Genomic DNA, 19,615 nt, shown 5'->3' on the forward strand with positions numbered 1-19,615 from the left:
CACAGCTAAGGAAGGCTCCAGCCCCTGCAGTCACAGCAGCCATCAGTGGCAGGGCAGGTATGACCAAAACCTGGGCAGAGCCCACAAATGGCCGCTGACAGGCACTGTGAAGAAGCCAGAGCCAGACTGAGCACTGCTACAAGCTGTTGACCCCACTGGAGACACAACATGGGTGTCACTGAGTTCAGAGCCAAGCAGGAGTCCATCCATTCACCTCTTGTCCCTACAGCTGATGGCCGACACTGAGTAAACTGGGCTCTGTTCTGTACCTGCCCGCTTCTTATTCTCTGACAGCGCTGCACTGGCAGCTATGACCAGTTGCAAGGAGCAACTGAGTTGCACTGCAGAGTCACCAAGGCCTTGCTGTGCTTTCCAAGAGTGCAGGGATTGAGGCCAATCCTTACTATCCCAAGAGTATTTACCGGCTGGGCTTTAGCCCTGACAAAGTGCCTTCTACTGGAGGAAGATGCAGCAGAGGGGCTGCAGGCTTCCTCCTGAGAATTGCCTGCAGGGCAGTTTTATCTGGCCCTGCCACCTAGAAGTGTCTCTTGATGCGTCTCCCTAGGCATACAACTGAACTCTCCAAGAGGGATTGGAAAAACAAATTGTGTTTTTCTTTGTTGGCTGCACTGTGAAAACACCTCTTGCTCTCTGATTCCCAGGGATTGTTCTAAGAATACAATTTCTTAACATTTGGGGTGTGCTGAAAAGACCCCTTCCTCTGTTGTTTTGCTATCACCTGATGCTCCTTCCAAGGAGGTCACACTAACAAAATTGTAGAATTTTTATCCAAGCAAACTGTAGAAGGAATAGTAGAAGTCATGAAAACACCACCAGTATGAAACCAGCCCCACAGCCAAACAATTTCTCTGAAGTCTTTTGTCTCCGAATGCAGTCCAAAGGCAATCTAGGAAGCCAACTACTATGATCAATATGGCCAGACCAGCACACACAAGCTGACTCAGTCATTGGCTAGGTTGCAGCCTTCTGCTGCTCAGGAAACAATCCCTGCTTTTGCCTTTAGCGCACATGGAACCTCAGGCAAAGGCCACCCACACCCAGCTGCCCTCAAAGGCAAAAGGAGTGCCCCAAAATGCTCCCTGGCTGCCTCCAAGCACAACAATGGCTCCTGTAGGGAGTCCAGAATGTCTCCCCGACACCAGGGTCAGGAGGAAGATGCGCTACAGCTCATGCTGAGGCACACACCCCATAATACACTGCTGGATTGCACAAGAAATCCCCAGGACTTACTCAGCAGCCTCAGGCACTGCTTCTCGCTCTCCTGGCCGGAGCGGAGCCAGCTGCTCCTGCTCGGGTTCTCAGGCTGCGGAGGGGAGGCTTCTTCGGAGGGTGCTGCTGCAGCGGCGCCTTCAACGGCAGAGCCCTCGTCCATCTGGGACAAGAAATTTGTTTGTGTCAGAAAAGTGGCTGGCAGAGATGCCCCTGACAGCACATTTCACAGGCATGCCATCAGGAACAACACTGGTGTTTGGCTGCACACTGAGCTGTCAACTCTTCCACCTCAAGTCAAAGCCAAACAAGCAGTCAGAGACTACAGCTTGTCACAGCCAGCCATAGCAGAGATGGTGAAAGGGAAAGAAGACCTTAAAATTTCACCCCGTTCTGAGACCTGCATTCGCCATGGAAAGGGACAACTTGTTCAGAATGTGCATGGGTCACCACGTTCACCTGAGCAAACTCCTCAATAAACAAAGTGGGCACTAAGAAGCCAGCAGAAATACATTCACAGGATTGCTGGCCCACCAGCCAAAGCACTAGCTTTGATGCCCAGGGCAGCAAAGCTGTGCTTCAGTGGCCCAGTAAGTGTTGTGCTGGCGAGCTGCAACGCAGACCACAGAGCTTGGCAGTCAGGGGCCTTGCCCCCATCCACCTGCTGCTCTGCAGGGGAAAGGTGAGAAGAGCAGAGACCACTTGTTGCATGACTGCAGTGCCTACTGCTCTCTCACTCACCTGCTGTTGTTCTGCCAGCCTGTACTGCAGCTGGATCCTGCACATCCTTTCCATTTCTTCTATGCACCTCTCCTCCACTGCCTTCATCACGCTCCAAGCTTTCTGCAGCTCTGCCTGCATCTTGTCCTTGATATTCTGTCAAGAAAAGTCTCACTAGCTCCTGCCATCATGCTCAGCCTTCTCAATTCCAAGTCTCGTAGGCACTTCCATTCTGCTTCTCCACCCAGCTCTCACTCTTTCACCTCAACTCTTCTTCCTGGTGCACAGCGCTGGAGCCTGCCCGGCTCTGTGCTCCCAGTGCCTGCAGTAGTCCTTGCCTCCCCTTTCCTGAGATGTCCAGCTCATGCCCCCATCACTGCCCTTCCCTCTGCACCCTGCCTGGTCAGGCTCACCTGCCCATTCAGACGCTCCGCATTCAGCTGCTGCCTCAGCTGCTCCAGCTGCTGCCGGCTTTGCTCTAGCTCCCATTGCAGCTGCTGCACCTTGGCTAAGACAGCAGCATTCTCACCCTGGAGCTGCACAGGAACAAAGAGAAGACGCCTTTCAATGTCCCACACACCACTTGTGTGGCCACCAAGACTGAGGTGCGCGCGCTTTCCAAAAACACTTTGTTCTCCTCCTCATGTTCACCACGGGCCAGCTAAGAGGCAGTCCCACTCAGACAGACAGTGTCCACAGAAGCAGTGCCCATAAGGAGCCCAGAGGAGACCGAAGCAACACACAAACTCTCTTTTCACACTCTGTGCTGCCTCTTGACTGGCTCTGGTTCCTATCTTTTCTTGTTCAGGTTGCCTGATGGCAACATCCTGCTTCATCTCAAGCAGCCTTTTCTCCTGCTCCCTCTGTACCTCTGCCAGGAAGCTTTCCCGTTCCTCCAGCATCGCCTGCGCCTCCAAGCGCTGCCGTTCCAGACATTGCTTCTGAGGAGAGGAAGAGACACTTCCAGATGAAGTCCCAGCCGTGCTCCCCAAAGAAAAAAATGACAGCTTCATCCCTCCCACAAGCCCCCCACCTGAAGAGTCCCCAGTAGTGGCTTTGTGCCCTCCAGCACTTCTAACCAGGAACTTCACAGGAGGGTCAGCAGGTGGAAGGAAAGGAGATTCCGCCTTCCTTCCCCACTCTGAGGGCTGCCTGTTTCCTAGCCCCTGTCTCCTCAGGATTTCTGCCTGCTCTCACAGGCTGTCTTCTCAAAGTGCCGCAGACCTAGGATCAAGGAAAACCTGCAGGTGGACTGCAGCATGAGGAGGAAGCCAGCACCCCAATGCCCTAGTCACAAGACAGGCCACCAGCTGGAATACCAGCAACACGGGGCCTGTTGCGTATGCTTCAAGCCCAAAGGGGAGACTCTCTGTCCACCGTGGAAGGACAGAATGCAAGGAACCCAGTTGCTGGGACTGCAGAGTGCAGCAAGGTCAGCAGCCGTCTGCTGCATGGCACCAGGCTGTGGGCAAGATCCTTCGCTGCCATGCTTTGGGTGGCAACCACCCAGCTCTCTGGGGAACTTGGCTTACACCCAGCCTGAAAGCGAGGCTGCAGGTACTGTCCCGGCACCATCCTCTTGGTCTTCACAGGCTTTCTAGTAGGAGCCCTTGAAGCCCTCTGCTGTGTGTAGCCCAGCAATGTGTAGACTGCAGCAGATGCTTGCAGCCATGTCACCCAGGCTGCTCTTCTGCTAAGCCAGCCCACCAAGTTGGCCTGAAAACTTCCGTGCATATTGTCGCTTACCATTTCTTGCTGGAGCTTCCTTTTTTCCTCTTTCTGAGCAGATTGCCAGTGTCTGAGAGCCTTGCAGCACTGCTCTTCTGCCCAGCGGAGCTCTTGAGCCATTTCTTCACATTGCTGCTTGCTGAGAGATCTTACAGCTTGCAGCTCCTGACGGAGGCCCTTCACATCCTCTGCAAACATGACAAACGGCAACAGTCAGAGACTACACAAGCGGAGACTCTACTGACCTTAAGCCCTTTCAGTCTCAGGCAAGGAGGGACCTGTGCTCAGTTCCCTTCCTCCTCAGGAGCCCTGTGGACAGAGCTGCCTTTGGAGCAACTGCACTAGGCTGGGCCATCACCAGAAACAAAGTACACCAGGCTCTCACCGAGTATCACCTCCTGGGCCCGTGTGGCCGTGCGCACTTGGGCTTCCAGACGGCTCCTGGTGATCTCCAGCTCCGATACGTGCTGCTGAGCCTGCAGCAGGCTGCTTTGCAGGCTCTCCTTCTCTGACCTACAAGGTGTGAAGATGAGGAGAAATTGTTCCTGGCACACAGGGGCAGTTTCTCCAGTTGGACATACCTTCAGTTACATGTCCTGAGCATGGAAAAGGGCGTGCATGGAAACTCAGCTCCAGCAAGATTGTTTCTGTTACTTAAAATAGCAAAGCAGGACCATCCAGGTGGTTGGCCAGCTTTTCCTCATGACCTAGCCCAGCGCAGAAAGGCCAGCTGAGTTTGAGCTCAGCAGTCAGTGCTCAAATTGCTGTTGCCAGACACAGTCCTCATGGGTGGCTGTGCCCACAAAGTCTCTGCCAACAAGCAAAAGCCCAGCCCGTGCTCAGAGCCCTGAGCTCATCAGCCCTTCCAAGTCACTCTGCAGGGGGACAGAAGCCAGTGTTCTCCTGAGCACTGCCTCCTCAATGTTTACTGTTATTCCTAGTGCACGTAGAGATACTTTGTTTACCAGATGCTCTCAAAGTGACTCAAAGGGACTAAAGGAATGATATATGAAAGCTCCACCTTCTACAAGTGTGAGTAAGAAACCAGAACTAGGTTTTATCCAAATTGGTTGGCACTGTCTTGGAGGAGGGATGTCAGGTATCCTGCCATTTCAATTACTGGATTTTCATGAGCAAGAATGCTTGCTCCCTTGATTTTTGGTAAACTGAGCCAGCAATGCCCAAATGTCTTGATACTCTTTAAGAAGGGAGCTGCCTGAGGACCTTGACAGGTAACAGAGGTGGGTGGACAAGTGCTCAGCAAGAATCCCTGGACATTGTCGAGAAGCCACAAGACCTTTGCCGCCTTCTGCTGCTCCATTGTAAGCAACTCCAGGTTCCTGCACCATAACTGACAAGAGTTATGTCAGAAGGGTCTCAAGATTATCAGCTCAACCCTGCAGCTTTCACCTGAAGCATCAGCACCCTACTGATAACATTCACATGTAAGAGCCTTGAATTCTGAAAATGCCATGTCCAACTACTTGGCAAAGAAAGATTGAAGTGAAGATGCACTGAAGGAGAAACCAAAGCCTGTGGGAAATTCCTGATATCAGCAAACATCTGCACAGTTTCCCTAGTTCTCATATCAGTGCCTAGATGGCTTGCTTTGCACATGGCCCAGGAATGTGCAAGGGGGTCCCAGGCGGGCGCCCAGAAGAGCTTTGACAGCTGGAGCTGTCAGAAAAGTAACACTCAGGTGACAGTATCCTTTTCTTTTTTCTCTTGTCTCTTCACTTCTCAGACAGAGACACATCTGCAGTGCAAACAGGAGGCAGTAAATCCTGACTTAATGCTCACCCCCTTTGTCATTCCAGACCCTCAATAATGTCCCACCCAGGTGCTCCTCCCTGCCCTTACCTGGCCTCTGCCAGCTGCTCTGAAAGGCCTCGTAGCTCCCGCTCCGTGGCTGCCAGTCGGGCTTCCAGGGCAGCGTTCTCTTGTGCCTGTGCCGCCTTGTCTCTGCACCCCCGGGGCAGTGTGTGCCCTTGGCGAGAGAACTCCTGGAGCAGCTTCTCCAGACCCCTGTGGGCTGGCCGCTGCCGGCGGCAAACCTGGAAGTGGAGGGGGCACCATTTTTCAAGAGGAACAACAACAGCACAGTCTCAGTCTTGGCTTGCTGCCAGAAGCAGCCTTTGGGGCGGTCTTGCTAGGGGCAGCTCCCTGTCCCATAAGTGCTGCCTAGGAATAAGGTGAGCGTACCTTTGGCACCGCCAGAGGAACCTCTTCCTTCAGCAGGTTCCTTGCAAGCTCTGGTTCCTCTGCTGTCTCTGCTGCCACTTGCAAGGCCCTCTCTCGTGAGGAGTGGCGCCTGCTCTCAAATGCAGCCACCTCCTTCCCTCTACAACAAGGGGACAGACAAGCAAGCCTTTAATTGAAACACAGTCTCCTTGCAAGAAGACCAGGGCTACACACCATGTCCCTCACAGGGCAGTCTCGGGGCCTTCCAACAGCCCTCTACTTCCACCTCAAGAGAGTGCTGCCATTCCCTCTCTAGACCACCATCTCTCTTTGTCATTTCTGCAGGTGAAAGAATCACCAGGGAGGAAGTCAAATTAGCTTTCAGAAGCCACCAAACATTTCCAGAATGCTCAGGTACTCTCAGCTTAGCAGCTTCCTGCCTGCTAGTGCTCCTCTCTGATACAGCGGATACCGGACTTGCAAAAGTTCCTCTTTGGCTAAGAGAGGCCTGGTAGGTCCAGATGAGCACTCCCACAATTACTCTTGCTTTCACTAGCGCAACAAGGAAAGAGCCCGCAAGCTGTAGCCTGGGGAGAACGTGGGTACAAATTTCCAATCCAATAATCAAAGGATCCCAAGATGGTTTAGCCTGGCAGGGACCCCAGGGAGCCTCTAGGCCCATCTTCAGCTCCAAGCACTTGGAGTCAGCTATGGCATCTGGACAGGCCGCTCAAGGCCCTATCCAGCTGGGGTTTCCAAATTTCCAAGGGTGGAACCTGCAAAAGCTCTTTGAGGCACTTGTTCTGCTGCCTCTGCAGTCCAAAGGTTTCCTTTCCATCAACCCAGCCTGAACCTCCCTTGCTTTTCCTCTGGTCCAGTTCAGCATACTTTTTGTCAAGGTTTGAGAAGGTTGGAGAAGTGAGTCCCAGGAGGCAGCCACACCCGCCCACAGATTGCCTTCCCCTGTCTATGCTGAGCAAGTCAAACCATGAGAAAGCCACATTTCTTCTTTGACTCTGAACCTCCTGAAGCCCAGCAATGCCCAACCCTGCTCAGAGAAAGCGAGAAAGCTTAACACACACCTGAACTGCTGGGCACTGCACACTCTATCTGTGCTCTGCTCCCTCTCTGCCTTTCCCGCCTGGGCCGAGGAGTTCTGAGAGGCAAGAAGCTCTCCTAGCGGGGCCTGCAAGGAATGGACATGGAAAAGGAAAACAAGCAATAAGGAGCAGGGAAGTTGGCTCCTGAGAGCTGCAAGAAGCAACAAGCGGCCACACACAGCTCACCTGAAGGCAAAAGCTGTTGTGTGGGGCTGTTTATGTGGGTAACCAACTAAGCCTGTGTTGCTTGGAATGGCTCAGGATGGAAGCAGGGAATATTTCCCTGCTCAGCTCTGGTCAAAAGGCTTCCCCTCAGGATTTCAAGCATTAGGAAGCAGCCAATAGGAACTGCATTCCAGCCCTTCTGGAATGTCTCAGCCATGCAGAGCTGCTCAGGATTCTCAGCATACTTGGCTCTTGTCAAAGTTAAGGGTGTAGTCAAAGAAGAGACTGTAGCTCCTTAGACAGTGCTTGGAGATGGGCAAGTCCCTGCAGCAACGGTGGCTCCTGTGCTCCCCACAAGGCTGTGAACTGCGCCTTGGCACCGCTCTCTCTGCTGGCAGCAGGGAGCCTGCACACACACTGTGCACAACGGGGCTCACTTTCTCCCCAGCAGCACTAAAGGACATCACGCTGCAGCTATTTTGACACCAAGGCAAGTTCACAGTCCCTGTCAGAATGGCAGGAAAATGATGCCTGCATGTGAGAGTTCAGACCCCATTTCCCACGTGTCAGTGGCTGGGCTGAAGCGCTAGGTCATGGCAGAACTCCAGCCCTCAGCATCTTCAGCCACAAAGGGCAAGTGCTGCCTGCTCAGAAACACCCAGCTCTGCACTGCACCAAAGCTTTGCACTGAAACAACCAAAGCTGCCACTGATTGCTGCAGGATGCTCAGGCCTGGACTGACAACACAGTTGGAGGTTTGTTGTGCTTTGCCTCCCCTTTACCCTCTGGTGGAAGAGAGCGAGCCAGAGCAGCTTCTGCTGCTGCGGCTGCTACTGTGGTGCTCTGCAGACAGAGAGCAGCATGAGGGACAGGCAGTAAGCTGTCATAGAGAACCTTATTTCTCATGAGCTCTATCACCAGTGGTCCTAATGAGAAGCCATGAATTTCAATACAGATGGGATCCTCAGTCTCTAATACTCATTTCAAGTGGGCTGATGAGACTAATGTTTCAACAGGACTCCATGTGCTTCTGAAGGAGATATTTCAGCCAGGCTACAATCAGCATGTAGCCTTCTGTCAGCTAAACGTAGTTTCATCAGTTACATTAGTTAAAGCCTCTTCAACGGAAAAGGAAGAAACTGAGGGAATTCTTTTGGTAGTGCACATGCAGACGTGGACTGGTGTGGACTTTCCTTTGGCCTGCCAGCCTGGACTCAACTACAACAGGCCAAGCCCGCAGCTTGCTGCATAATCCTCAGGCACCAGGAATGTCAAGGGTGCCCGTCCCACTCACCGAACCGTAGACTTGACTCCTTCCACCTCTGAGGCGACCTGCCGCGGCAAGAGAGAACAAACCAGGTGCTGTTACAAGACTGCTGGTGCTGAGGAATGCCACAGAACCAGGCCAGCCAAGCAGAGAGCATTTTCCTTTCACAACCTCCCTACCGGGAGCAGCAGTTCTGTAGCCCAGCAAGAAGGACTGCATGCCAGTATCCTAGGCTGCGTCTACCTTTTGCTCGGCTTTGCCACTAAGGAACTAGAGACTTGGGGCCAGGAAGATGCAAATTGTTCCTTAGCAGTCACTGCCTGCATTGGAGCTCTTTGTCCCCCCTACAACTAAAGCAGCTTCCTTCTCTTCTCCTTCCTGCACTTCCTTTTCTTTTTGTAAATTGCATGCAGCATGTGCCCCGTGGTTGCTGTAAACAATTCCCCACAAAAGCTTCCACTGAACCCCTCTTGGCGCTTGCAGCTTTGTTTGGACACAGCACAGGCCCAGAGCTGGGGTTCAGGAGCCCACACTATCTGCTCAGCAGTTTGCCCTTCACTGCAAAGCCAATCCCTCTTGTAGCGCACAGAGGGGGGCCAGTTAGAGAGGCACGTCCTTTAAGGAGGGAATGCAGAAAAACGATGCCTTCCTTAAGTTCCTCAGAGAACTGCACAGTTTTCAGAAGGACACCTGCACAACTCTTCCAAGTCTGCATTTTGGAAGTTGTCCACACCCTGCTGGACAAGGGACACCCCCTTTTTGGCTGAAACTGTTGCCAGGAGCTTTACCAAAGTTATGGCATCTTGATGGCACTTTTCTTTCATTGTTCTGCCCCCAAGGAAAAAACTTCTACTTACGTCTCAGACCGCTAACAATTTTGCGGGCTGATATCGCTGAAAAAGCCCTGCTGACTGCTCTACGGACTCGCTCCATCGTTTCAGCAGGGCTGCTTCAGTCGTCGGGCCGTAAAACAAAAATGGAAGGAAAACTCACTTGCACAAGTCCCCAGACTGTGCAAGGAAAAGAAGAAAAAAGGAGACCCGCGGCACTCTGCGGACTGTACAAACAGAAGCGAAAAAACAAACGACACCTGCACAAGTCTGCAGACCGTACAACAAGAAAAGGAAAATAAAAAGACACCTGTAGGTGTCTGCAGACCCTACAACCGCAGGGGAAACAAAAGGATGCCTAGACGAGTCTGCGCCGACTCGTACAACGGCAGGCAAAAGAAAAAGACTCCCTTTTCAGGGCACAGACTGTTGGCAGAGAACTCCTCTGAACAGGATCCTCCTGCAACGAGAACGCCAACAGCTGTTCTGGACGTTGAGGCCTTGCCTGCACCAGGGCAACCTCCTGATGACCACGCTGTGACGTGGCAGCTCTGCACTGACATCACAATAGCAGCAGCTCTGGGTTGCTCTGTCAGTTCATGCCTAGCAACCAAACCTTCTCTACAGCTAACACAAAAGAGAGCCTGGAAAGTTCTCCTCCGTCCCAAAGCAGCACAATCCTCTCCTTCAGTCCATAACCCGTAGCTCAAAGGATCCTGCCGCTCTGAAGGCTCTTCAGTGAAGGCTGTAAAACTTCAGTGTCCACATCAGTAGGAATAAAGGAATCGCACTCAGATTTCAAATTTTCCATTTCAGAAGTTTTAATCAGATAAAAGTTGAGATCTTCCAAGAGAAGATTGCGTGCTTATTGCAGCCAGGGTGAAATGTCTCCTTCAGAAGCACACCTCGGACTGTCTAATGGGTCTCCTGAGCGTGTCTGACATTTAAGGCATAGATTTCAATTTCTTTCCAAACTTGCCATTTCTGCTTAGGACAGCTGGTGATAGAGCTCAGGAGAAATAGGGTGCCCCATTCAGACAGAGCTGCCTGTCCTGGGACACTTGAGGGGCGGTCGGGGGCCGTTCCTGGACCCGGGCCGAGCGCTGCCAGCCGCGTTTGGCCCCAGGGAAGGCACAGGAGGCCCTGCAGGGGTGAAACCGGCTGGGCTCTCTGCTGGGGCGCGGCGGCTTCGGCAGCGTCTGCAAGGGGACGTGCCTGGAGCACAGCGCCCCGGTGAGTGGGGGTCTGGCGGGGGGCAGAGGAGGGTGAGGGGGGAGGAGGATGGGGCTCGGCAGAGCGGGCTGGAAGCTCAGCCCGCTGCTCCCCTTGGCTAGCAGGTGGCCGTCAAATGTGTGTCAGGGGATTGCACCCATCTTTGGGGTGAGCTGGTGAGGGAGTGGGGTCAGCAGCAGAAACCAGCTTGTGCTGGGCGGGATAAGCTGAGGCTCGGCAGGGTGGAAGCCGCCAGCACGCCTCGAGGGAGAGCAAAGGGCGATTAGCAGAGGGCACAGAGCATCCCAGGCTGGCTGAGAGCTTCCAGAGCCCTGCCACGGCATCAGTCCCACTGACAGCATCGTGGTCTTCCAGCAGCCCAACTCCTGCGTGCCCCTGGAGATCAAACTGCTGGGCTGGGTGTCCACTGGGTTGCATGGTGTTGTCCAGCTCCTGGATTGGTTTAGGCGCTGCCAAAACTTCTTGTTGGTGATGAAGCGCCCAGAGCGATCCCACGACCTCTTTGATTTCCTTCGTGTGCCGGCATTCCTGTCGGCAGACTGGGGCGGGGGCTGTTCCGCCATGTGCTGGAGGCTGTGAGGCACTGCAGCAGCTGCGAGGTCCTGCACAGGGACATCAAAGCTGACAACATCCTCCTCCACCTGGCCAGCGGACAGGCAAAACTGATGGACTTTGCCTGTGGCACCTGCCTCCAAGTCTGCACACAATTTCTAGGTGAGCCCACCCAGGCCTTGGCTCACGGTCCTGGCATCTCATGGGTCAACCTTAAACGGCCCAAGCTGGCTGTGGCACTGGACATTCCCCCTCTTTGCTGCCAGTCATGGGTACACCAATGAGCCACAGAGGTGTGCCTGGAATGGTCAAGGAAGGGATTCTTCCAAATGGCTTGTGGATGTCTAGGATTTTTCTTCTGAGGTGGGCTCCGAGCTGGCATCGGAGAAAGGAATCCTGAAGTGCTCCTGGTCATGTGCTCCACTTCTCCAATTGATTCACTGCCTCTTTCCTTCCTTTTCATTTGAAAAGCATCTGGAGTGGAGAGTTGCATGGTGATCTGTAGGAGGAATAGTAGAAGTCATGAAACAGTCATGATACAACACCAGTATGCCACCAGCCCCAAAGCCAATCCATTTCTCTCAAGAATTTTGTTTCCAGTGACTGCCAACAAGGCAGGAGTCTAAAAGGAAACCGGGAAGCCAACTATTCTGAACAATTTGGCCAGACAAGCACAGACGCAGCACCCTGCTCCATGGGTCAAAGAATGCACAGGATGTTTCCAGCCGCTTCAGGCACCTCCTCCGCAGCTGGGAACATCCAGCCGTCTCCCACAGCTCTAGCCTGGCTCTGCCGGTGGCATCCTGTGGGAGCTCCCTCCTCCTGAGACACAGCTCTGGCCTTCCCATTCCCTTCACGCCTGCAATGCCACTCCTGCCTTGCTCAAATCTGCACAACATTAGTGACTTTGTGCCCTCCAGCTATGCTGTCCTAAGCAGAAAATTAGAAGGACCAGCAGATGGGAGAACAGGAGGTGGCACCTTCTTTTCCCGCTCTGTCTCAGTCTGCCTGTTTGCTGGGCCCTCTCTCCCCAGGATTCCTGCCTGTTCTCAGAGGCTCCGTTCTCTTTGTGCTGAAGCGGTCCTTGTCATCTCCTCTGCTTCCTGCATTACTTTGCTGCAGGGATGACAGCAATCAGGCTCTCAGAGGAGGCTGAAGAGAGGCTCCGCTAGCTTGAGAAATGGATGCTGCCCAAAGGGAAAAAGAAACCAAAGCAACCAAATTAAAAGAGACCAAGGGAGAAGGAACCATTATTTTCCAAACTGAGCTTCCAACAGGGTCAAGCTGGGTTCTTCTAGGGCCCAGAAACACACCGTCAGAAGGGGCAGAGCGCAGATGGACTCAGCTCTGGCTTGCAAGGAGAGCAGTGTCTGCCTTGGCATGCCCCCCTCCTCCTGGCCTGGCTGGCATCTTCCTTCACAGCAGGGAGAGCCAAGGAAGTGGCGCGGTCGCCAGCTGCCTGTCTGCCACAAAAGGTGGCAGCAAAGCTGCAGTGGTTCTCATCTACTTGAGCGGGCCAGGCAGCACGTGAGGCTGGCACAAATCCTGCTCAGCTGTCTCTCTTTGGCTGGCAGAAGCCTCTAAGAGTGGGGCAGGAAGGACAAACTGGATGCCCTTGGATGCTCAGTCAGCCCCCGCAAAGGCCCCACCTTCCCACAGACCAATCTAGAAGCGCTTGGCAGGGAGTGCTTTTGTTGTGTTCTTCAAGCCCCACTGCAGGCCTCCTTCCCCAGCAATGCTGTACTTCAGTTCCTTTGCTACCAGCTAAACCTGAAAACAGCAGCCGAGAGCAAAAGGGGGCCTCAGCAATGACCAGAAGGTGGGAGCTCTCCTCTGAGGAATGGCTGTGAGAATTGGGCTTGTTTAGCTTGCAGAAGGGCAAGGTCTCCAAGGGGACCTTTCAATATTTGAAGGGGCCTAGAAGAAAGATGGCGACATATCTATTAGCAGGGCCAATTGAGAGAAAAGGGAGAATGGTTTTAAACTAAAAGAGAGTCAATTCAGAAAGGCTCTAAGGAAGAAACTCATTATGAGGAGAGTGCTGAAACACTGGCTCAGGCTGCCCAGAGAGCTGGGAGGTGCCCCGCTGTCAGCATTCAAGGTCAGGTGAGCTGGGGCTCTGAGCAACCGGACCTATTTGAAGATGTCCTTGCCAGTGGCAGGGGGTTTGGACTAGATGACCTCCACCACTCCCTTCTAACCTTAACTAGTCTTGGATCCTACTTGGTTCTCATTTGAAAAGCTGCCAGAGCAGAGATTACCCTGTGGGGGGCCCATCTGATGCCCTGGAGTTGGGCCGAGGAGCAAACCCAGACAGGGAGCAGCTCTTTGGCCTGCAGCCCCTTTGCCTTGTACCTGCAGAAGTTCCTTGGCAGAGCCTCGCCTGTCCACATCCATCTGCAGGCAGCAGCCCAGAAATTCACACAAGGCAGGGGGTAGGCTGAGCTCGTGCAGATCTGGTATGCCTTGCGTGCCTATCAGGCGGTTAGCCTGAAGTGAAAGGAAACACAAGACTCTACGTGATTCTTCCACAGCCTTCAGTGCTCACCTAGACCCCTTCTTTTCAGCCCCAGTCTGCAGTGGCAATTCCTTGCCTAGCAGATGGTTAGAGACGAGCCTTCTTCCCCAAAAGTGAAAAGGCCCCAGTGCAACTCCAGCTATTCCAAGGGGCAACAGGTCTTGCCTTGACAGCTGATGTGAGCCGCAGGGACCTTTTTAGGAGTGGACCTTCTTGGAACTCATCCAAGCTGCGGGAATGGGATTTTGTCTAATGGAGACAGACCAGAAGGATACCGGATTCGGAAGCATATTTGTACCTTACCCTGTCACTGGTCTCCCAAACATAAGGAGGCTCTCCTTTGGCCATTTCAATTCCCACGATGCCAAGGGACCAGGTGTCCACTTTGGGACCGTAAGGCTCTTTTCTCACCACCTCGGGTGCCATCCAGCAAGTTGTCCCCACCATTGACCTCCGTTCACTCTGCTCAGGTGTGAGCAGAGCACAGAGGCCAAAATCAGCTGAGGAGAAAAACAAACACTGCTTCAAGTAGGAAACCAAGGAAAAGATTTCCTCACTCTAAGTCTCAGAATGTAGTACTGAATCGAGCTGGAAAAGCAGCTGTGCTCTCTTTCCTCAGGGATGCAGCCAAGGAAACTAGCAATTGTCCATTTAACAAACCCACCACCATTCCCAGGGTGGTGGCTTTTCCTCATCTACACTGAAGGTTTCCACTGTAGCCTCCCTCCCTCTGGAAGGGACACACACAAACCACAGTTCCCCTTGATACTTGTTGCTCTTTCAGACTCCCAGCAGCCTACAGCTGTGCCCTGAGCAAGAATACCCACCCAACTTGACGGAGCCATCCCGGCCCAGAAGGATGTTGTCGCTTTTGATGTCTCTGTGGATCACCTGGTTGGCATGAAGGAAAGCCAGGCCTTTCAGGCACTGAGAGAGAAAAAAAGAAGCAGGAGGCCAAAAGTTAGCCTGATCTGAGTTCATCATGCACAAAAGGAAAGTGCTCCTGAAGATTCATGGATCTCAGAGGAGCAGTGAGTGCTGGCAAGAGGAAGAGCTTGCTGCTGCAACCCTGGGAGCGCAGGATCTCTCTAAGGCAAGGCATATTGGCTTTGAGGGGGAAACAGCAGTTGCTGCTCGAGACTGTCCCCTGCAAAGCCAGTCAGAATGACCGCTGCTGCAGCCGATGCGCTCTCCCCATTCCGAGGACAAACAACGGTTGGCCAAAAGAGGAAAAGTCCCTGCTCTGGGTACCAAGGGCATCACTCTCAGGTGGGAGACTGGAGGTAAAGGGCTGTAAGGCTGCCTGGCCAGCAGATTTGAAAGACATTTCAAGTCATTTGTCCGTTTTCAGCAGCAAGAACCGTGGTGGGTGCCATGCCCTCCTTTGAAGCTGAGACCCGTGAGAGATGAGTCTCTCTTTGCCTTTGCTGTTGGTTTAGAACTCACACACCGGCATCTTTGCGCTTACAGGCAAAGAAGGCAATGCAGAAAGGTTCTGGGCAAAGGCTTGGAGGGGCAAAGCGCAGAACAGAAAACAAAATAATTGAAGAGAGACAGAGAGCACAGAGACCAAAAGCAGATAAAGAGCAGACTATAGTAAGGGCAGGGACACTGGCAGGCATTCCGTCCAGATGCTCTTTCTTCTCTGAAGCAAAAGAGCGGCACAGCAAGAAAGCTCTGAACACGGAATCACTCACTTAGCGGCGCTTTTGAACTATGAGGCTGTCCAAGGCATCCCAAGCACAAGCAGGATCCCTTACCTCCTGACAGACAGTTGCCATGTGTCCTACAGCCATCCTTTTCTCGCTGACCACTTTTGCTAAAGAGCCTCCATCCATGTACTCCAACACCAGCAGGACAAACTCATTGACAAGGTAGCTGGAAGATGAAAACAACAGCGTAGACCGAAATGGGCACAGCTAAATTGCCATACGGATGAAAAGACTACAGCTGAGTTTTGCTTGCAGGTCACTGGGAAATGAAGACGGAATAAAATGGAGAGACGCTCCACCCAGGCTATCCAGAGCTTGCAATCTGTGCCATCTAATCGCACACCCGTGGGAAAGGAGACGGCTTAGCGGGCAAGCAGGGGAAAACGGCAGTTTGTGATAGCAGAGGCAGATCTGGAAGCGGACACATCCCAGCAGCTGCCCCATTGTCTTCATACACAAATTGCACCATTAACTCCAACAGCAAGGAGACACAGTTTTCACAGCTTTTTCACAGGGGAGGTGGAGGTGCAGCACTGCCAACACCCTTTGGGAAGCCTTGCATAAAGGACAGTCACCAACAGGAAAAAACTACTTCAAACCCGGCAAATAATGTGTCTCTTTGGCTAGCCTTTTGGCATGCAAGGCAATAGAAAATAGTGGGAACAGCACAAGGGAAATAATTTCTGGGTTGCTTTCTCAGCACTTCTCTTCCGACACTCAGAAAAAAAAATCACGCCCCAAAACAGCAAAGGAACATTCAGCAAGTGAACATCGAGGCTGCTGGCTTAGTAAGAGAGCCAGGTTTCTGAGAACAATCTTTAAGCTATTTCTGCCAGGAACCAGAAGAATGCAATCTCCTCCCATGCCTCATACAGCAGTGGACTGATGTTCATAGCAAGATCAATTTTCTGCCACCAGAGGAAAGTGCTTGAAACCTTTGCCTTGCAAGTATGGAAACTGACATTCCCATAAAAATACAGAACTACTTACCTTTCTAGGTAGGTGACAATATTGGGGTTCCTCATTTCCCTCATGACCAGGATTTCTTTCAATACTTCCTTGCAGCGCTGGTGCTGGAGATTAATTTCCTTTACGGCCACCTACAATGACGTTGAAAGCCGTTAGGAACAGACATTACAAGAGCCTCTTCCTCCGTGCACTCACGGGCCAGGATGCCTTGTCACCTCGGTGAAAAGGGACTCTAAAGCATCAGCCACAATGTGCTAACAGCACTCTCAGCCCTTGCAGACTCCTCCGTGAGACCTCCTTTCTCACTACTCTTATCATTTACACGCGTTTTGCAAGCCAAAGGAATTTTGCTTCTGTGAAATGAAACTCAACTTGTGGAAAATAGGTTAGCATTTCTAGGGGATTTGATCAGTGTTTCAGAAACTGCTGCCATTCTTGATTGTGCTCCAAAGTAAATACACCAATCCATTACAGAGAAAATGCTGTCTGAAAAAGAACAACTCCAAGGCAACTCAAAGGAAAGTTAACATCCTAGCACATCCTAACTTCTTCTGGATTTTGCATCTCTGAAGAGCATTCCCCAACACGGTTTAGATGTGTAATGATTGAGTGCATTAAAAAATGAAGAATCCTTTCTGTGGACCACTACGGATGCACTCCAGGTGATAAGCAGGGCTTAGGGCTTTCAGACTCCTTGTAGACATCCCTCCAAGTGCAGTTGCTGAGCACAGCACTGCAGGTGGATAAGGAGCTACCAGGAAGATGGAGTTGTATTTGCTGAGAGCCAGAAAGGAGAATTCAGGACTCTGAATGGTTAGCCCCAAAGAGCATGGGACTCTCCAAGACACCAGCATGTCAGTTCAGCACAAAAAGCATCTCTGTAATGGAATGTCAGCAACAAAGGACCAACACAAGGCGGTATTGCTTAAGGCTCTTCATCAACTTCTTCTCACTGATCCGTGTGCCAGTGTCTGTGTGTGTGTGTGACCCTGGCTCCCTAGGACTGCAAGGCAAAAGTGCGCTCCAGACAAGGCCTCTCCTTCTTTAGGTCTTTTCAAAGTGTACCTCGTGATGGGAAATAATGGCAAATCCTATCTGTGTCTCAACCTGGGCTTAAGAGGAATTGGGCCAGAATGACGGCTGCTGCCATCAGCTAATCTCTGCACACTTATCCAGTCAGTCCAAGACAGCATGGTCTTCTTGGAAAGACACCACTGCCATCCTCACATTGATTCAGAATGCGAGACAAAGTCTGTCCACCATGCATTTTTCAGCCTGCCTCTAGGCAGCCTTTGCAGCAAAGACCGGTAACACAAAGCTCTGGCCACAGATGACATCCCAAGGGAAAGCGCTCAAGAGCTGCGAAATCTGCAAGGGCTGTTGGCACTTACCGCTTGTCCTGTGGCAGCATCCAAGGCCTTATAAACGGTTCCAAAACCCCTAGGAACAGAACAGCAGCAAGAACAGAGGAGCTGTTCAGTGCTGAGAAGCAAAAGGCAGCCCAGGCAGGAGCTCTCTGCTGCCTGGAGCGTCCCTCAAACACCAGCCTTTGTCTACTCTTCAGACAATACCACAGCAGCCCAGCAACCCTCTGCCATGCAGCTTGTCCAAGAGCAAACTGAGTCCAACAGGAAGAAAAAAGAGCTGCTACAAATCTCAAATGTACACACTAGACTATGGATGTGAGGGTTTGCTTTGCCTCTTCCTTTTTGCGCTTGTGCGTGTGGGGCGCCTTTCCAAGCAATGAAACACACACAGTCCTGTTGCACTCAGAGCTCTCTTTTGATTCTGCCTGCCAAACTCAGGCAGCGCCACACAGCCTGTCTTATTGTCCTGAGCACTGAAAGTTGTGTTCAGCAAAATACTGGAAAGAAATGCTGCTGAGAGCTGCTGTCTGACGGCTCTCAGGGGGGAAGCTGCTCTCTCAGTTTTTTCTTCCTTCAGTTGTGGGGCCATATTACTTAGAATCAGGCAAAACCATGATCTGCTGGGAAAATAAGGAATCTCGTGCCACACGCTTGAGGGACAGGCAAGTGCCTCCTTGAGGGCAGGCAAGACATTGGTTGCCAGCATGCAGTTATCTTTGATGATGCCTTGTGACCAGTACTGAGACAGGGACAATCTAAAGCCAGGGTCTGAAGATGCTTGCAGCTTGCCTGACTTCCCTCTTGATATTCCAGCAGCCACGTACGTGACTCATGGTTCTGGAGGAGTAAGCGTGGCTGAACTCACCCCCTGCCAATAATTTTCCATCCAGTGTATTTCTTTTCTGGATCTGCCCCGCTCACCACACTCCCTGAAAGAAAGAAAATGCAAGAAGCAAACTTCAAAACAGAGATCCTGACTTCCAGTGGATCAGAATCTCAGCTCCACTCTCAGGGGCTCGGAGCAATTTCTGGTCGGTTGCCTAACAACAGTGTCAACAAGAACAACAAGAGCAGCCGCAGTAAGAAGACAGGCAGCTCTGTAACACACGTGGCCTGCACAGAGTCTGATTCTGCACACTCCTCTGAAGAGGAGACTAAGCCCGCGGAGAAACCGTCAGAGCAGACAGAGACCAGAAAAGAACTGGCACCGTGGCAAGTGCTTGTGGTCCACAAAGGGGGAAGGAGGGCTGAAAAATCAGGACCCTTCATTCTCCTGAGAGATAACACTCTCTTGTGAGGTTCAACAAAAGGTTTCAGAATTCCAAGATTTCAATGCACCCTGCCATCTGGGATGAAGTTTTATCAACAGCTGCTTTTTGCAGAGCTGAAGGAATATTGCAAAGTGAAATCCAGGAGAGGAGGGGATTTCCTCTACCTCGCAGCAGTTTGCCTAAAGAATGCCTTGACATTTTCAGAGAACAGCAGCTCATGCTGTGCTACATCCAAAACAATGGCTGTAAGAATTAGGACCCTCTTCTTTTACGAGCAGGCTAAGTTCTGAAGATGATTTTGCCCATTCCCCATTTAGTGAAGAACAACAAGTCCATGTCTTCAGCCTGGGCTGCAGCAGTCACTGGCACTGCCCTCGGCCCCTTGGACACCAGCCACGTGCCCCATCTTCCCCAAGGGCACAGCCCAGACGGGTAACAAGGACAGCGCCGCTCCTCAGGCGCTGCCGTGGCTCAGACACCTGCACAAACGAGATGCTGATCCTCTGACGAGTCCAGGCAAAGCTGCAGCAACGCGGTGGCTGCTGAAACCTCACAGCTAAGGAAGGCTCCAGCCCCTGCAGTCACAGCAGCCATCAGTGGCAGGGCAGGTATGACCAAAACCTGGGCAGAGCCCACAAATGGCCGCTGACAGGCACTGTGAAGAAGCCAGAGCCAGACTGAGCACTGCTACAAGCTGTTGACCCCACTGGAGACACAACATGGGTGTCACTGAGTTCAGAGCCAAGCAGGAGTCCATCCATTCACCTCTTGT

General features: G+C 52.3%; 1 protein-coding gene across 1 annotated transcript; it reads right to left on the minus strand.

Moving 5' to 3' along the window:
• Window positions 1-1,744: 1,744 nt before the first annotated feature.
• LOC128945548 (serine/threonine-protein kinase 3-like) lies at window positions 1,745-18,405 on the minus strand. Its single transcript, XM_054289298.1, has 13 exons — window positions 18,397-18,405; window positions 16,227-16,336; window positions 15,285-15,402; window positions 14,352-14,451; window positions 13,828-14,024; window positions 13,690-13,773; window positions 8,419-8,456; window positions 5,881-6,019; window positions 5,544-5,732; window positions 4,064-4,154; window positions 3,697-3,866; window positions 2,820-2,891; window positions 1,745-1,840 (listed from the first exon to the last, which is right to left on the minus strand). Exons 1-13 carry the CDS (start codon window positions 18,403-18,405, stop codon window positions 1,745-1,747), a joined length of 1,413 nt encoding a protein of 470 aa, XP_054145273.1.
• Between the last annotated feature and the right edge of the window lie 1,210 nt (window positions 18,406-19,615).

The sequence above is a fragment of the Melozone crissalis genome, unplaced genomic scaffold, assembly GCF_028551555.1.
Source record: "Melozone crissalis strain CALT ecotype California unplaced genomic scaffold, PUWL_Pcris_2 ptg000005l_1, whole genome shotgun sequence".
NCBI classification, from domain to species: Eukaryota; Metazoa; Chordata; class Aves; order Passeriformes; family Passerellidae; genus Melozone; species Melozone crissalis.